At 48.8% G+C, this 19,058-nt stretch overlaps 1 protein-coding gene across 5 annotated transcripts in view; it reads right to left on the reverse strand.

Annotated features, from left to right (window-relative positions):
• The window catches only part of Lhx6 (LIM homeobox 6), a 24,186-nt gene extending 13,461 nt beyond the window's left edge, over positions 1-10,725 (reverse strand). For 2 of the 5 annotated variants that reach the window (XM_031370037.1, XM_031370036.1), the window contains exons 1-4: positions 10,456-10,725; positions 9,219-9,290; positions 8,651-8,833; positions 8,171-8,292 (exon numbers count right to left, since the gene is read on the reverse strand). In XM_031370037.1, coding sequence (XP_031225897.1) covers positions 8,171-8,292; positions 8,651-8,833; positions 9,219-9,290; positions 10,456-10,539 — 461 coding nt within the window. In that variant the 5' untranslated portion in view covers positions 10,540-10,725. Of the gene's footprint in view, positions 1-8,170; positions 8,293-8,650; positions 8,834-9,218; positions 9,291-9,605; positions 10,282-10,455 lie in introns of those variants that run through there. The other 3 variants (XM_031370039.1, XM_031370040.1, XM_031370038.1) reach the window with 3 other exon arrangements.
• Positions 10,726-19,058: the final 8,333 nt, after the last annotated feature.

A 19,058-nucleotide genomic window follows, 5' to 3' on the forward strand; every position in this document is an offset into this window, starting at 1 on the left:
GGAGGAGGAAGAGGAGGAGGAAGAGGAGGAGGAAGAGGAGGAGGAAGAGGAGGAGGAAGAGGAGGAGGGGGAGGAGGAGGAGGAGGTGGAAGAGGAGGAGGAGTTCCTTATTTATGCCTATTTTTCCATTCTGCTGGTCTCCCTGTCTCTTCCCCTTCTTTCTCTCCTTGCTGTAAGCGGCTGTTCGGCAGCCGCAGCCTGGATCATCAGACTGGCAGTCCCTCCAGGAAGCAGTAGAGCCTAGCCTACCTTGTGTGCAGGTCAGGCCCTCAGCACTAGGGGAAGGTTGCTCTAGTGGGGCTGACTCACCTGTGACTGTCCTGACCCTTAACTCTGTTTCCTCTAGCACACACTATTCAGGAAGCAGAGCCACTACTCACCCAGCCCTCCAGCTTGGATATCATGGCCTTCAGCCCATATCCAGCAATGCTTCCAGCTAACGAAGTGAATCTCTGGGATGGACCACATCCTCTTCATCTCCTCTGCTGCCCTGCTAGTCCTGGTTCCCATCAGGCTCCTCTCACCGCCCCATTTGCCCTCACCTCTTACTTTCAAAGATTGGTTTGTCGATGCATCACCCACATGGCAGTTTGCAGCAAAAAATTCTCCATGAACACAAAATCCTGGCCCCTGAGCTCCTTTTAGTCTTTGGTGGCACCACACAATTCGTAGGGTCTAGTCCAAGGCACTTGGGGTTTATAAAACCCCACAGACCACATCCTTTTCACACCCATCACTTTCCTAATCTTCAGTGTCTCCTACCCTATACTCTAGACTTGGTATAGGCTACCAAGCCACAGTGGAAGCTCATTTTCAGTCTGCTGTTCCTCTCTCCACCCCCAGGCCTCTGGAGGTTGTTCCTTCTCTGAACATGTCTTCCCACCATCCTATGCTGTTCTTTAAGTGTCTAGATCTTTGGCTTGCCTTATCCTTGGCATGCTTAGAGATGGGGTAAATATACAGAAAGGATTTGTGTTTCTGTCCCCAGGGCCAGCACTTTTCTACTGGAAAGCACATTCACACTGTGGGTGGCTAAACGGCTCAGCAAAATTCATTTCAGTTACACCATGGTGTTGCCTGTTTTAGCAAATTCAAGTAATTGGCTGTTGGATGGATGGATATATATATATATATATACACATATATGTATACATATATATGTATATACATATATATACATATATATACATATAACATATATATATGTGTGTGAGAGAGTGTGTGTATATGTGTGAGTGTATATATGTGTATGTGAATGTGTGTGACTATGTATATGTGTATGTATATGTGTGTGTGTATATATGTGTGTGTGTGAGTATATGTATAAATATGTGTTTGAGTGTGTGTATATATGTGTGTGTGTGAGTGTGTGTGTTTGTTGAAATACAGCACATCAATCAGCTCACTCAGGCTCTCACACAAACTCCACAAGGTCACTCTCCTCTGGTCCAGGAATCCTCACTAGGCCTCTAAGTTTGCTCACACTGAGCTTCAGCCCTTTGCCTAGTCAAACACCTACTCAATCCAAATAGATTCTTTCCATGACCTTAGAAATTATGGCTTCCTGTGGGAGAGTCCAGACCAGTCTGTGGTCTCTGTTCCTTCTCTTTCAGAAAATAGAGGTGAGACCATTTTGCCTACACCCCCAAGCCCCCCTCCCCCCGTTGGTGGTAGCTCCAATGGAACCACTTTCTGGCTGCCCATGAGAGGCTGGCTTTGTGTTGTTTGTAGTTTGGTACTTTGGGGGAACTGAGCAAGCAGCCCTTCCCATAGCTTCGGCTTCCTGTTAGGGCTACCCTCATTGCACCCCATCATCTTTGCTGAGACCAGCGATGTACAGACCCTGAAACTCATTTTTCACCCCTGGAGTTAGAGGTTCAAAAACAACAAACCACTTATTCCAGACAATACAGAGAGTGTGGTGGGAGCTGAGGTCCCCTCAAGGTGCTGAAGAACCTAGAACCTGCTTGGGAGTGGCTGGAAGGGAGATGAGAACCTGGCATCCCAATAGGGGACAATGTTGGCCCACTTCTGGCAGAGATTTTAAAAAGTTCAACTAGGGGATCAAGGAGAATGGAAGCCTTTGGCTTCCGGGTGTGGTCCTTTGCACAGAGAATACTCGGTTCTCACACTTGACTCCATGGGATTCCTGGTCCCAGTGCCCATGGGAATCCCTGGTCTTCCTTCTTGCAAGTCTGACTTTGGTGCCTACACAGGTAGGTCACCGTGCCCCTATCCCCTAGCTCCTAAGCAAGTGCTGTCAGCAGCCAAACCGTCAGCAACTTTCTCACCCTCTGCGCTGTCTCTCAACTGCTGCCTTCAGCCCTAAGCTGAAGCGCCACTAATTGACCCAGTCAATGAAACCATCGAGTTAGATTTCTGGAGAAAAAAGTGGCATGGCGGTGTCATTATCCGTGTTTGTATGTATTGTGTCTGGACATACAAAGTGTCCCCAGGACAGGGGGATAGTTCGCAGAGAAAAGGTGAAAGAAAGCTACCATCCAGGTCTGACAAACCGACAAACTTCTGTGTAGAAAGGCTGCGAAGCTCCAGCCGCTCCATTCCGGAAGCAGCAAAAAACAGCATCTCGGGAGGAGACAACGAAACTTCAAGAAAGGGATGTGTGTGAGTGTGTGTGTGTGTGTATAGGAATTGCCAAAGGGATTGAGAGACGATTCTACTGGACCCCTCACTCATACTGTGAAATCTGAATTTAGTACTGCAGCGTCCCAGCACACCACAGGCACGAAACCGAGACACAAGGGCCTAAGCGCTTTGAGGACGGAAAGGTGCCCGACAGACACCGCGAATCCAGAACAGTTAAAGGGATACCAACAAGCCCTCTCCCCACACTGAAGAGCAGGAATACTGATACTCGGTTTTGTAGGTGGAACTCCACCGTTGACCAGGTCAGGCTCACTGAAGATGCTCCTAATTGTTTGTTAGGTAAAAGAGACTCTAAAAATGAGCCCTTTGGAATACCCCCGCCCTGCCGCTGCCGCTGCCACGGCCGCCTACTAAATTGCTCCTTTCTACATGGGGAAACGAAGTTCAGGGTGGGGTCTCCTACATTTAAGACTGAAAGGAACTAGGAGTTCACTTATTTTGGGTTTTAGACACACAAGACAGAGTTATAGATTTCTTGAGGCAAACAAGGAAACCTGGAATCGAAGCTCTTCCCAGTCCCTCCCCCTTTCCTGTCTACAGAAAACCCTTAAAAAGAGAAGGGGTGCAGAACCAGCAATTAAGAGGTTAAACAACAGCCTAAGCCCGCCTGGAGGTCCTGGCCGGAGGCTCCTTCTTTCACAGCTCTTCTCTCCATCCCCCCCCACCAATGATCCCCCCCTCCAACAGCTGGTTGCTGCTGGGCCTCTCCACACAGGGGGACTAGCTTCCAGGCTTTCAACCTCCCATGGGACTCTAGCTGTAAGGAAAGGGTCTCTGTAAGAGACAGAACTTGGTCTCAAGGTGGAAGGCCAGAGAAACCTGAAGGGCTCACACCCCCTACCCGACCCCCTGTGCCCAGTGTCTGTGAGCCATGCAGGGAACAGGAATTTCAGCTAGTCTTGGAACTCTAAGGCCCCCACCCCCATCCCTAGAACTCTTTGTTCCCCACTCTCACAGCCAAAGAGAAAAGGAATGAGGATCAGGGTCTTTGGTTTTAGGAAAGTTGCTGGTTATCCACTGCTGAAGGGATTTCTCTTCAGGTCCTAGTGCCCCTGGGGCCACACAAGAGTCACACATCAGAGCATATAGTGGGCACTTTCTATGTGAATGGGGAAAAACTGGATAAGAACAGCAGAGAGAGAGGTCTTTGTCACTCCATATGCCTTACAACTGCAAATCGACAGCAACAAAAAAGGGGGGGGGGAGGCACAGCTTGACTGTAGAAGAAGCATGTAGAGGAAGGACTTAGGGAGTCAGATGGCCAGCCTTGGGGACTATCTGAGCATTACTACTTATTAGCTGAGTGACCTTATCCCTCAGGGCTTCGGTTTCCCCTCCTCTAACAAGGGGGTGCTGACAGTATCATACAGGATCACAGGATTAAATAAGATACAGGGTAGAGCAGCTAAAGGGTTTGGTAGCCTCACTCTGCTCTCAATCTCTGGATGACCCTGGGCTTTTTGTTTCCTGCACACAGGTTCTCTACTACATAATGGGCATAATGCTGTAGGAGGCCAAGGGGGTCTAGAAGGCACCACCAGAAGGCCACTGAGCAACAGCTATGGGTAGGTAGATGAAGGAGCCTATAAGAACTGCCCTGGGGTGTGGTTGCTGATGGCAATGGGGAAATGAATGCTCCAAAAAAGGAATGTTGATACCTACCACACACACACACACACACACACACACACACACACACACACATACACTCATCCCAAAATGTTCTTCAGTTCTTGAGGGGATGGTGGGGGGGGGGGTCTCAGCAAAAAAGTAAAGAGATTAAAATGAATCTTACTTCCCTGTTCATGATTTTCTGTTTCTGCCATGAGTAGGGGTAGATAGAGAATCAAGTTGAACTCACAATGGCTGGTGAGTTCCTTGTTTGGAGAAAGAATTGGAAAAACAGAGGTAAAATATCCAGAAACCTAGCCAAGTGTATATAGTGGAGGGACCAAGTGCCCCCCCCCAACAAGTGCAAATCAGCCAGGAGCAGCACCCGACTCCCCAGTCCCCTGATGCTTTGCACTTCTCTCCCTGTTGAACTTGGAGTTTCTTCCTATCCTCTAACTTCTGAACCACCAACCCCCTGCCAGTGGAGACTGAAAAACACAAACCAACCAACCAAACAAACAAACACTACAAGATAAAGTTAGGGAAGGGGAAGGGGAGACAGAATCTGGGATAAAACCCTTCTGTGGGGACAAGGTCAGAGGTTAGAAGCTCTTGGGAGCCCAAAGCCCCTTCCTCGGAGCCCTGGCCACTCTTCCTCACCAATCTCTTCAACCTCCTTGGAAGATCTTGCCTCCTTTTGGCAGAATACTTCAGTCCACACCCCATCGACTCTTGACCTCTGTTTCAGGAAACAGAGGCCTGGAGCAGCACAGTTGGCCTTCCCTAAGCCATAGTTCTTGATCAGGAACTCTGCCTCCCACACACCCTCTCTGAGAAGAATCTGTGTTGCTGCTCAGGCAGACAGACAATCGTCCTGTCCTGATGTTCTCTCTGCAGGCTTTCTCTTTCCTTTTCTTTGGTTTTATTATTTTTGTTACTGGAGAGTCAGCTAGAGTTGACTTATGCCTACATGGAGACCTGGCAGGGAGAGAAAACATCAGAAAAAAAAATCCACAAAATTAAAAATCCTACCTTCATTTTGGACAAAGTGAGCTTTTAGTCATTTGACTTCCTTTCTTAACTTGGCACCTGGTATTTTTTTTTTTTTTTGAGGTCTCCTCTCATTGGAAAAGGGTTATCAGTCAGAACCTTTTCCCAGAAATGACCCGTTGGACAGGTAGGTTCGGCTTTCTAGGCTGCCTGTGGAAATGCCCTCACAGGTTCATGTCAGGTGCCCACCCTGCCAATGATCATAATAGTGATAACTGAAGCGTTCACATTCACTGCCATTTATGAGCCTTTGTGGAGACTGCTCACTCTTGGTGGCCTCCTTGGCAGTTCAGAGAGACTATCTTGGGAAAAATACCCAGGGCAGGGATGCTGTGACTCGCCCAAGGTCGCAATGTGCCCCACAGAGTTCTGTCTCCTGCCTCTGCCCAGGTTGGCTGCACATGGCATCCACCACACCAGTGCAGTGGACTGAGGGGTTAGTGGAGGCTATCAGTGATGGAATCAAGAGCCTAGTTTTGACTAGTCTTCTAAGGTCTCATAAAACATCACATTCAAGAAGTCTCAACCATCCTGGAGATAAATGGAAAGGAATTGGACACAGGATAAAGTTGCCTGGGCTTTTGTCATAAGAAAAAACAAGCCTGACACTGGTGGCGCATGCCTTTAATCCCAGCACTTGGAAGGCAGAGGCAGGTGGATTTCTGAGTTCAAGGCCAGCCTGGTCTACAGAGTGAGTTCCAGGACAGCCAGGGCTACACAGAGAAACCCTGTCTTGAAAAACCAAAACCAAAACCAAACCAAACCAAAAAACAAACAAACAAACCCCCCAAAAAACCAAACCAACCAACCAAACAAATAAAACACAAGGAATGGATCTGCTCAGTTTTACCCTTTGGAGGAAGGACATCATCTTGAGGTCCTTGACAGTTGTCACACCCTAAAGGACACCCCCAACAGTGTCTCCCAATCCCTAATCCAAATTAGGCCTAGAGTAGAAGGTGACTAGAAAATGCCAGGAACATCCATTTCCTGCCTAAACTAACCAATGAAACATCAGAGGAGACAGGAGGAGGAGACCTCAAACTCCTGGTTACACATCACACACGCAACAACCTCCGTTTGTCTGTGTAAAAGTACAACAGTTGTCAGCCAAAAGATTCATCTTCACACCACACCCTTCACCACCAGAGGTGGAGAATGACGTTAGCATCCTTTCATCCCATCTTGCCCGCCCAAGTACGAGTTCCCTGCTCTGAGCAAGTTGCAAACCACACACATACACACACACACACACACACACACACACACACACACTCACGCACCCCCCCACACACACATTCAGCACTCACATGTAAGACCTATACTCTGGACACTCACAACAGGAATAGAAAGACACATTTTTTTCCTATAAAGGAACATACCCACTGTCCATGTGCCCTGATCCTGCTCTGTAACACTTCCGTTGCTACTGCAGATTCCAGACCATATAGACATACATGCTCTTTGAACACAGAGTCAAAGGACCGGCAGAGCGAGTACCCTATTCCCATGACAAGGGCTTGCCTCCTAACCACGCTTCTCCTGGTTTCTGCAGTCACACCTTCTACTAACTTCTTCCTAGGATCAGGAGTTCTTTCTAGGGCCCTGGAGGTTCAAAGAGGGTGAGTGAGGGTCGCCACACACACATTCCCTGACTCACAAGCTTTCTGGGGCTGACATCTTCTCCGGAAGACTGAGTCATGATTTCTCTCTAAGAAGTGTGTGTGTGTGTGTGTGTGTGTGTGTGTGTGTGTGTGTGTGTGTAGAAATGCATACCACAGGGTAGCTTTCTTCACTTCCGGAGAAAGCATTTAGAAGAAGGCGTTGCTTCTTGCTCTGAAGAACCAGTTCTAGTTCTATACCATTCTCCAGCAGACTCGCTGCTTCCCGCCTAGATCTGGCAAATCCTTCACGGAGGCCCCTAGGCACTGCTGTGACCTAGACCTAATGACCCGGTCAGTAGGCACCTGATGAGTGGCTAGAAGCTAGGCTTCTGCAAGATATTGAGCGGCTAGGGCCAGGTGGAACCATGAAACCCGGGAAGATAGCTTGTGAGCTACGGAGAACACGATTTATGCACCGCGGCACAGTGTAGCCCAGTGGAATGCAACACGTCTCAGAGCTGGTCCTGAAGGCCCAAAGTTAGAACCTAGACCTAGGCGGGGCTGAAGCCTGGGCAGAAACGGTGTCCCGGCAGTGGCAGGAACCAGAGCCTGGGACCAAGGCATGACCCCAGATTTAAACAGCGACCACGGCAAAGGCGAAGGTAGAGATCGACGTTGGTGCTTAGGACTAAGCGCTAGGATCTGAGCTAGCGTCAGATGTGGAGGTTGGCGCTTGGGGCTGGAGCAGATCTGAGCCCAAAATTGAAAGCAGAGCGAAGCTAGGAGAGTCCTGAGCCTGGTTTAGGATCCCTCCCAGGACAGGCTGCAGCACAACTGGAGTTCAAGTTGGAACCAGAGCTCAGTTCACTAGAGATGCAACGGCATGGCTACTAGAATGAGAATTATCCGGGCCAGAGCCTCGGACATCAAAGCTCAACAGATCACAGCTGGTGCCCCGGGTCCAGAAAAGACCAGAGGTAGAACTAGAGCCATGGCCAGGGCCTGTCAGACCGCAGGAACCCGAGGCAGATAGCCCGCCAGAACTCCGGCTGGCACTGGCGCTCCCTTCTGTGTAAGACGTGCAGAGTAGGAGGGTCGGGCCAGTGAGCTGAGCCGCGCTGTGCACTCCGAACCGCGGAGCTCAGGAATTGGAGACCACAGGCCACACAAGTGGCCTAGGCACGCGTGGGCAAGGCCTTCATGCTCCAGCGCTTGCTGGCGGGACGGCCGCAGCCTACCTGAAGTAGTCCATCTTGCAGTAGATCTCCTTGTTCTTGATGTAGCAGCTATTCTGCTGCCTCAGCGATGTGCGACACACGGAGCACTCGAGGCACCGCACGTGCCAGATGAGGTTGTTGACCTGGGGAGGGGGCGGAGGTGGGGGGTCGGCTCGGCACGGGCCTCGTTCACGCCCGCCCCCAGCCTCCCCAGCCTCATTTGCAGAGGCACAGAGACACTGAAGCTCAGAAGGGGCATATGGCTTCCCTACTTTTCTTCTATAATACAGAAGCTCGAGGAAATTGAGAGACAGCCTTCTATTCTCTTGTTGGAACCGGGGCAAACGGAGACCTCCCACACTTGCCCAAAGCTGCGCGATCGGTGAGCGGTTGAACTGGGAGGCCGAGTACAATGGACCCGACAAGGTCATCGCTTCCCTACAGCTCTTGGGGCTACAACCCACACCCGTGGGCATGCAGGCAACACCTACCCTGACTCACCTTGAGCAGATACCGGTCCAGGATCTCGAGACCGCAACTGGAGCAGATATTCTTGCCAGCAGACGGCACGGACGAGGCGGCAGAGGGCGGCGAGCAGACAGACGGTGTGCTGGGCGTACATGGGGAGGCTCTACCTTCGTCCTTGTCCAGAGCGCCTGCCAAGGCCTCGGCGTCTGACTGAGCCTGAAATGGGAGAGAGGAACAGCGAAGCGCTTAGCCGAGTATTCAGAGCTGCCGCCCGCCGTAAAGACGAATCTGGTTCCCTTGCGCACCGACTGACAACGAAATGTGCCAGGGATGTCGCGCCCTAGGCTGGAGTACAAGAATGAAGGGACCTATTGGAGAAGAAGGGACGGCCCCCCCAACTTTTAACACAGCTCATCCTGGGTGCAGGAAGTAGCCAAAGCTCACATTCCAGGCCAGAAAAACCAAGACTCAACGAGAGGCGGCTCCTATCGGCAGTTTTCCAGTGCAGGGGTAGAGGTTGGTAGCCGGAAGGCTGAGCCAGAAGCCCTGGCCTATGCTGTTGGGGGGACTCGGGGCCAAAAGCAGGGCCGAAAGGACTCACCATGGCAGGCGGCGCAGTCCCTTCAAGACAGCGGGTGGTCGCTTTGCAGCCGGACCCTGGCTGGGCCATCACCTGGGGGAGGGGGAGGGAATGCAGGCGTCGGCGGCTGCTGAACTGGCTCGGAGCTGTCAGAGCCCAGCGCCTCCCCTCGCCTGTTATATAAACCGGCGCTGAACAATGAGTCCTAACTTTGTAGTGGGCATTTAAAGCCCTTCCCCACAAAAGCGGTGTCTCTCTAATGAAGCAATTTGAATTTGGATTGGGTTTTTTTCCCTCTCTCTCCCCCTCTCCCTGCACTTAACCCGTGGCTCTTGAAGTAATCGCTTAGTTCCTTTGCAATCCAAGCCTCTGAGGGGGAAAAAAAACACGCGCACACACACAAACTACCTGCAATTAGAAATTGTCGTGAATGCCCAAGATAAGAGGTAGCCAGAGTGTCAATTCCAACTGTCAATCAGTGAGATCCATCAGGCCGCCCAAAGAATTGCAAATTTGATTTTTTAATGGTAGTAATTAAAAATCGAATTTTTTCTCCCTCCGCCCCCTCCCTTCTCCTACTCTCGGTACAAAATGCAAAAAGGAGAAAAGAGAGAAAGAAAGAAAATAAAAAGGAGATGGGGGTGGTGGTGGTGGTAGTGGTAGTGGTGGTTGAGAAAATAAAACCCAGAGCGCTGGGAGCATCCGCCCGCCCGCCCGCTCGACGCGCGCCGGGAAATTGAAGCGGGGATATTGACACCGATTCAAACGCCTTTGGAGGGCCAGTCCAAGGGAAGCCCCAAGCCAAAGAGGGCGAGATCGGCGAGTGAAATGAGGCCAAAAAGAGAAAAGAGAGGCCTCTTGGAGGAGGAAAGAGAACCCTCCAGACTCTTGGAGCGCCCGGGACCGGCCCCTCATCGAGATCCTCAGCGTTGCGCCGGCACAACCTCTGGCGCATCGGCGCTATCAGCATCTATTCAGACGGACAATACTGGCCTCGCCTCCTCTTGATTCGCCTATGTCTTTGCTAAATCGCTTTTTGAGAAATTCCTCCAACATTTGCATAATGTGTTCCCGCTTTCCGCGACCCCCCACCCCCGCCTGCCCGCTCGCGCGCTCACACACTTGCAGACACACTCTCCTGGGCTCACTCAGCACCCCTCCTCCCCGCTGCCGCCCGCCACGGGGCAGGGCCCGGTTGAATCCCGGCTCCCGCTGGCACCGGGATCCCGGACGCTCACCCACTCGCCTGCTTGCTCACCTGGTCCGTGGTGGGGCCGCCCTCCGCCGGCAACCGGCAGCCCTCGGGCAGCGCCGGGGCGGCGCTCTCATGCTTCCAGTACATGGGCCCGGGAGCGGAGGGCTTGGTGAGCTTGCAGTGCGAAGAGCGGGCGCGGAGTGGGGCCTCGGGCGTCCTGGGGGCAGAGGCTGCTGCGAGAGCTGGAGAACCGAGGCTCCGGCCCGGTCGCCCCGGGCCCAGCCTCAGCCCCCCGCCCCTGGCCTGAGTGCAGTCCTGGCTGCCGGCACCACTGCTTCTGAAGAAGGTCCCGACAAACTTGGAGAGGTCCCTGCAGCTGCCTCTGCGGCTGCCGCCTCCTCCTCCTCCTCCTCCTCCTCCTCCTCCTCCTCCACCTCTCCCTCCTCGTCCTCCTCCTCCCCTTCCAGCTGCGGCGACGACCGCCCTGCCGCTGGAGCCCCACTCCGTTCAAGATGAGTCATGCGTGACCAATCCCCTCCCCGCTAAGAAGAGCGAGACACTCCAAAGAAGGCAGAGACTCAGAGACATACACACACTGAGAGACACACTGAAACTAGGCGCTACAGGGAGACTCTTGGAACATGCTAACATACAAAGACACTGGCGGCCACACATCCTCACAGCTCCTGCTGCCGCCCCTCCCTCAAGGGCACCCACCGCCCTCACACAACGGTTAGTAAGTGCGAGAGGAATCCATGGTCAGCCCATCTACAGGGCTGGATTCCACATGAAGCCACGTTTCTGTTGATGCAGGGCTGAGCCGGGTATATTTGTGTACATATGGTCCCAAATGGTAACCTGCTCACACCAATCCCCCAGGTCCCAGACATCGACACATCCCTCAAACTCCTGCAAAAATATCCCTGCTTCATGACAACCAGCGTTTGCACCAGCTTCTAAAGGCTGGATAGGGTTGGGGTCAGGGCAGACTGTGGGAGGGTAGGTCCCCTGGGTTCTTTTGGAATGAATTACTTGGAACATCCACCTCCACTTCAAGATTTACCTAGTTACACTTTCTACCTTCTAGAGGGCTCTAAGGATAATGAGAGTTAGGGAAAGCCAAAGACCTAGACATTTAGATAGCAGGCACAACCCCCAAACACAGAACCCTCAAACTCAAAGGTCTGACACTGACAACACTGACTTTTATAGCCTCAGCCTTCTTCCTCACATACCAACTATGCCAGAGAAGTGTGTAAATGTGCTCCCTCTTCTAAAACACTGTGCACACCCAGACTTAGACCTAGTCCTGCATAGAGTGACCCATCAGACTACCCCCTCCTTAATTGTTCTCATTTACAGATGTAAGCAGCACCCCCTCAAATCATGCTTACACTTGTACACACAGTCATATTCAGGAGAGCCCAGGTTCCCATGGAGCTCCAAGCCCTGTATAACCTCTGTTATGAGGCATCTCCTACCATGCACTGCATTCTTATAGGTAGTGAGACAGGCACCAGGCTTACGGGGAAGCAACACACACCTTTGCAAAGAACAGTGTTCCCAGGTGTCAGTCTCTGTCTACACAACTAGGCATAGCCAGAAACACACATAGACAATACATGACCACAGTACTGAAAACCCACCTCCCACCCCTTAGAGACACATATCTGCTCCTTCAGGCAGACACAACCCCAGCTAATGGCATTGGCCCTTGCATTCCAGTCATTTATTGCTCTTGGGCACACGCAGGCATTTAGAGAGAAAAGACTGGTTCTGAACCAGTCTTTTAGACTAAAGAGAACAGATACACCGTGGAAAGCAGTTGAGGTGTGTACATGCACACAAATGTACACATACACACTTCTATTCTTGGATGCTTTAATCTGAGCCAGGCATTAGAATGATAAAAATTTTACAGTTGTGATCTCAATTTCCTCTGTGAGGCACCATACCACCATGAGTGTTGGTACTCATGTTACCTATTTTAACCTGAGGTCTAAAGAGATCATACCCATCATAGTGCCCTGTGGCTAATAATGGCCTGAGCCAAGAACTAAAAGCAGATTCATCTATGGAGCTTATGACCTTGATTTCTGGGCTATACCCATGACTATGACCATTCATGGTGAGCATGTACACACACATGCTTTCCATATTTTGCCAAAAGCCTGCATCTGCCTTCTGGTTCATGGGCAAATATGGAATAACAACAGTAGTGGTTAGTTCTCCCTCTCCCCTCTGCTCCCCTTCCCTCTCCTCTCCTTCTCCTTCCTCTCCTCTAAGAAGCCTGGAGAGGCCAGAGGCTAGTACATACATAGTACATGATATGCATAGGAACCCAAAAAGACACAGCTCTTGTTGCTCCTCCAAAACTTCTTAGGTAAGGGAAGACCATATGAAATGAAATGTCAGCTGAGATTTACATAGTTTGGGGGACAGAAGACAGTGGTCCAGATAGAGAAATGATGGCAAAGGTCCAGGGGCTGAGCAAACAGGTGGCACCACTGCTACGAGGAGGAGTAGGAAGTCCATGCTCCCAGAGTAGTGACAATGACTATGTCAATGTCCACCATTTATGTGACTGAGCTCTGCTCCACATGCACCACCCTCTCATTCCTCCTGGCAACTCTACAAAACTGATACAGTGCCCTTGTTTATTGGGATCTAGACTGAGTCCTGAAACTCTGAACAGAAACTTTTATCTGTATGCAGCTCCCCACCTGAATTTCTCACTAAATCCTCAGAAAAAGAAAGATTAAGAGGCATTGGACTCAGTTAGTACTGAAGTCCGAAGAGTGAGGGCAGCTTGCCACGGCACTGGTCTTAACACCACCGCTTTATTTTTAGGGGTGACAGGTACTCCATTCACTCCTTCAGCCTCAGTTTTCTCACCTGTTAGATGGTCATGACAACAGAGCCCACCTCCTATGTACAGCCCCACTGAACTGTGAAACATATGCCAATAAGTCAGGATGTCTGTCACACAGAAACTAACCTATAAATACTAGGGGTCACTGTGGCATGGACCCACCAGATCTGGAAGATACTACTTCAGATTCTTCATGATTCAAATAATCAAATACTCCCTTGAATAACTTACCCAAGGAACCTGAACGCCTATTAGTCTAGCTCAGAGCATACCCAACTTCAAAGACAAAAATGAAATCATGAAGTCTTCCTTCCCACAAATCCAGATTTCTGCTACAGAATGAGACCAGATTGTCAAATTCGGAGAGTCTGTTCAGACAGGACAGTCTTTTTCCTCCTGCAGGAGACTGTGGGCAGGTCACTTTGCCTCTTAGAATTCTAGGAGCTTGCCATCCCTACACCTCACGGTTGGAGTGCTAACTAACTAACCCCACATTAAACACTAATACTGTTACAAATGTTGACTTCATTCTGGAGCTGTGTTTAGTCAGCTCTCACTGGTCACTCACAGGATACGGTCATCTGGTCCTCTGAGGTGGATTTTGCCAGCCTCCCCCCACCTGAGACTCTGTCGTCCTCTAAGGTTTGGGCTTGAAAAGAAGCTTCATTAGTAACCGGATAATTCTGTGGGAGGCCCCCAGCAGCGGTTCCTCCCCGCCGGGAGTAATTCTAGGAAGGTAATGTGAGCTGGAGAGGCTGGAGACCCAGCTTCACATTTATTTACTCTGACAGCTAAATTGGTGAGCAAGGGGGAAATCAGATGAAAGCCATTTCAGAGTAAATACTAAATACAAAATTTAAACATTCAGGTTGTGACACACAGGGAGAGAGTAAATGGGAAGAGACAGAGGCAGCACACTCCTCTCCGGTCCAGGACCCTATTCCCACCTCGTCACCTTGCTGGACATTTCCTGTTGAGGAAAGGAACACAGAGTGGGGTATGAACTGAATGACCCTTGGCCAGCAGCTTATCTTTCCTAGTCGCTGTGCCCTTGGTGGTAAAATGTAGAAGTTGTTTGACTCAGATGACCTAGGAAGTGATGGAGAGAACTTTGGACTCAGACAGACCCAATGATGAGTCCTAGTCCAGCCACTTCCTGCTTGGGCGAACTTCGGGAAACTGAGTCAACTGTGGGAACATTATCAGTTTCAGAAGATTACACGAAATACATGATTAATGTAAAGTATATTGCAAATGTCTACAGGTATAGTCACCCCAACTCTCCCAGTTTGAGCACCCACTGAGTAAACTTAGGCTGACAGATATTGATGAAGCTTTTACTTCATCCCAGGCTTCAGCCAGAGCCAGGATACACAGAGGAAGTTGATCTGGTCTCTGATGCAAAGGGCTTACAATCTTACTGAGAGAGAACAGTTAGGCTGCAGTGTTACTTGGTGTTACAGGGAGTGCCTTGGGAGCAATGGAGAGTTGCTCAGCTTGGTTTCAGAGCAGAGCACCAGGAAAGGCAGCATACAGGAGGTGACCTTTTGGGGAAGTTTGGAGGGATGAGTTAGTGAGGTAGGCAAGGACTGAGGGAGGGTTGGATCAGGATAAAGGCTGGGGATGCAGAACGTGTGTACTGGTCATGTTTAGGAAAGGAGGTAGGTGGGAGATAAGGATGGAGGGGAAAGTGATGGGAAGTTTGTATTCATCATCAAAGTTTGGGATGATGAACAGGCAGTTCCACTGTCTCTGCAGATCTGCAGGTCTGCATAGAATGGAGCCAAGGGTTCTGGTAGTTTGAGATGATACCCTAATTGTTACACACTACAATGTGTGGGTCTCTAGAGCAAGTGAGAAAGTCCAGGAGCCTTAGCTTCCCCATCATAAAATAGGCACAAACTGAAAACCCACTTAAAAGTATTGGGATATTCTAGGAATCCAAGATGTATCTTCAAGTTGAGAACTTGATACTGGGGCTGTTGAGATGGCTCATTAGATTAAGGGACTTGTTGCCAAGCCTGATGTCTGAGTTCAATTCCTGAGATCACCATGGTGGAAAGAGAGAACTGATACCCTCATATTGCTCTCTGACAGACATGTGCCCCCACAAACACATAGCACACATAGCACACACTCATGCACGTGTGTGCGCACACACACACACACATACACACAGAATGAGTAAATAAATGTAGTGATGATGATGATGATGACGACAACAATGACAACAACAGAAACTTGGCATTGTCCCAGTGTCTAGTAAGAACTCCCTCAGCTGAAGCCATCGTCATCACTTGGAGTGTACAAAGAAGACTCTAGATCAGTGGAGTCCTCCAGGATGAACCGTCACCTGCTAGAGAGTTCTGCACTTACCACACTGTGCACAGTCAGCCTGCTCTACTCCATCATTTCAGATGTAGACATCACTTCACTGGGAACAAGACTTGCCTAGCACGCTAAGGAGTATCAGCTTCAAAATATAAACTGTGAGGAGCCACCAAAGACCTTTAAGCATGAAAGTGACACAGTCATTTTGGGGGTTTGGAGAGATGGCAGGCCGATGACTTGAGCTACTGCAGGGGTGAGGTGATGAAGCAGCTATAGGAACAAAGAGGACTGGAAGAAGGAGTATAATGAATAAATATCTGGTTTGTTGCTGTGTCTAGTTACATACTATATACTTATCACTACATATAATACATTCATTCCTAAACCAGATTTACATGTTAAAATAGTACTAGATATTACATATATGTTATGTATTTTTATATATTGTATATATAGTGTTAGATATATATCATAATCTTATGCATTACATATGATTATATGGAATTATACTAAATATTTATACATATATTTTATATATGTGTGTGTATATATGTATATATATGTGAGTCTAGTGACATTATATGTAACTTTACTATGTAGTGGAAAACGGCAAAGATAACTCTGGGGTTTTTAATTTCTAATTCTTTTCTCTATCAGGTTAGGCAGTTAGGGATAGCGAGGAGATTTAATGAACTGAGCTTTGGTCAGGGTATGGGACAGGGGATATACATCAGGAGGAAGCACTCTGAAGCAAGGCTGGAGCTCGGGGGGGCAGTGCTTCAGAGATGTCAGCCTGGAGACAGATATGAAAGCTACAGGAGCTGCTGAGATTTCCCTAGTGGAAAGAGTGGCCTTGTCTGCTTTCTGTGAGGTTCCTGGCCCATGAGGTTTATCTTCCTTTCAGTGGTGATCATTGTTAAATGTCTAGTGATAAATGTTGAAATAGAGTTTAGTATTTAAAGAGCAGAGAGGTGGTAACTGCTTAGGGTCAACCTTTACAGATTTGTAGGAAGTTTGATTAGACAAGTGTTGGGGATTCTGAACGGGACAGTGATAATGGCTCATGGACCTGGGAGGTTCTCTAGTTTGTTCTCTCTAGTCTCCTGGGGCTAGCGGACAGCACGGGGAGGCTGTAAAAGCACAGAAGTCTGGTTTGTTCTACATTGACAGGCACCTAGACAAAGCTTACTTCCATAGCAGTTAAATCTCAAGCGCTCTTATGCTGACCATTTGCTCGCTCCATCCCACCCCTCCCCCTACCTATGCTCTACTTAAGTCCTTGGTTAGCACAGCCATTTTCTGGGAACTCATTATTCCCTCATATCTGCCCCTACCTGTGGTAGAGATCTTGCCTCTGCTCTTGTTTTATCATCTTATGTGATCCATGCAATGATGATAGACTCTATCATCCTTATGGCCACAGTCTGTGGCTATGGAATATATTTCCTTAGCTGTGGGGAGGGGCAGGAACAGCTTCTCAACTAGTAGAGACTTTAGGGAGGAAAAGGTTACCTACCACTTTAATGATCTTTCTTTTTCTCATTAATTATTCACTTTATATTCCGATCACTGCCCTCCTTCCTCCTGGTCCCACCCTTACACAGTACCTCCCTCTATCCCTCCCCCTCCTTCTCCTCTGAGAAGGGGGAAGATCCTCCTGGGTTTTCAATGATATTTCTATCCTAGTCACAGGGCATATGGAAACATCAAATGTCATTCTGTGTAATCAATACTCCTAGTAAAAGTTGGACTGAAAGTGAAGGGAAAAAGGGAAAACCTGTGTCCTGTGACAGACTCTCATTGGTCTAATTGTTTGAACTCAAGATTCAAATCTCTCTCCTCTCCAGAGACCACTAGGAAGAGCTTGCCCATGAAAGAATCTAATCAACAGGAAAACACAATCTAGAGACAGAGTTATGGACATATCATGTGAATACCTGAAATTTTTAGTTACACAAGCCAGTAAAATTCATACTACAAGGTGGTTGGAACATTGCTTTTTGTCACATGAGGTGAAAGAATTCTTACTGGGACTGGAAACTACCTCCTGCAGATCTGATGCTAGTGTTCATATGGCTCGGCTTCCCCATGTGGCCAATGAGGAGGTTGCAGTCATTTGCAGTATGGTGATACTAGGTTTGTTTAGACAATTCCCTATTTCAGAGGCAAATAAGAAACTAGTAACCGGAAGCTGGAGCATTGGCGGCTCTTCCAGAAGACAGGGTCTCAGTTCTCAGCACCCATGTACATGGCAGCTCACAACTCTCTGTAACACCAGTTCCAGAGGACTTGACACTCTTCTGGCCTCTGAGGGCACTGCATGCACATGGTGCACATACATGCAGGTAAAAAAAAAAAACAAAAAAACAAAAAAACCTAACCCCACCCCCATGCACATAATAGAGTGGAGAAAAGAGAAAGCAATAACATTCATTGCATACCATTATGTCATCCTCTTCCTGTACTTTCTGTAGTTACTTACCATGGTGGTATCTATGGTTGTAGAATAAATATGTTTCCTCGGAAGAAAGACACTTCCAATAACAGGGCAATTTAGAGCAGATATGTATGTACTTCAGGTTTTGAGGATCCATGATTTTTTGTTGTAACCACTCAAATGTTGCTATAGTGAAAAGCGGCCTGAAATATTATGTGAATTCATGAGGACATCTGTGTTCTAATTAAAACTTCCTTGGACCCTGAAATTTGATTTTCATGTGCCACAAGATAATAGTCCTTGACTTTTTTCCTCAACCACTTACATTTGCAGCTGTACAAAAAGAGTCAGCATGTGTCACTCTGCTGAGGCACCACCTACTTGGGGAGATGCTTGTAGGCCTGACATACTTAGATTCTACCTAAAACTCTTCTATTGTGCTGTTTGAAGTACATAATAAAGTACATGAATTAGGCTACCTTATAGCTAAAGGAAAAAGGTTAATTTCAGCATAGTTCTGGAGGTCCACCAGTAGTCAAGGGATGGCATCTAATGATGGCCTTCTTACTGACAAGGGTTTTGAGGTTTACATGTGAAGTATGCAAGATGAGTCGCAGGGAGTAAGCATGAATCCATACATCTTCTGGTCCCCTCCCCTTCCCTGTCCCTCTTCTTTTTCCTTTTTTTTTTTTCTTGAGACAGGGTCTCACTATGTAGCTTTGGCAGGTTTGGAACTCACTATGTAGACCAGGCTGGCCTTGAAGTCACAGAAGTCCACCTGCCTTTATATCTCAAGTGTTGGGATCCAAGGCATGTGCCATCACAGTTGGCTCAACTGTCCAACCCTATACTTCACAATGGGGGTTCAGCTTCATCACATGAACCCCTGAAGGACACACTGAAACTGTAACATCTATTAACTGTATGATCCTGTGTAAGCCACATCATCTCTCTGGGTTTCCCTACTTTCCACCTGCATCACAAGGGAGTGATGTAGGATGGTCTCACAAGTCTCTTCAAGTTTCA

Source organism: Mastomys coucha, unplaced genomic scaffold (assembly GCF_008632895.1).
Source record: "Mastomys coucha isolate ucsf_1 unplaced genomic scaffold, UCSF_Mcou_1 pScaffold15, whole genome shotgun sequence".
NCBI lineage: Eukaryota > Metazoa > Chordata > Mammalia > Rodentia > Muridae > Mastomys > Mastomys coucha.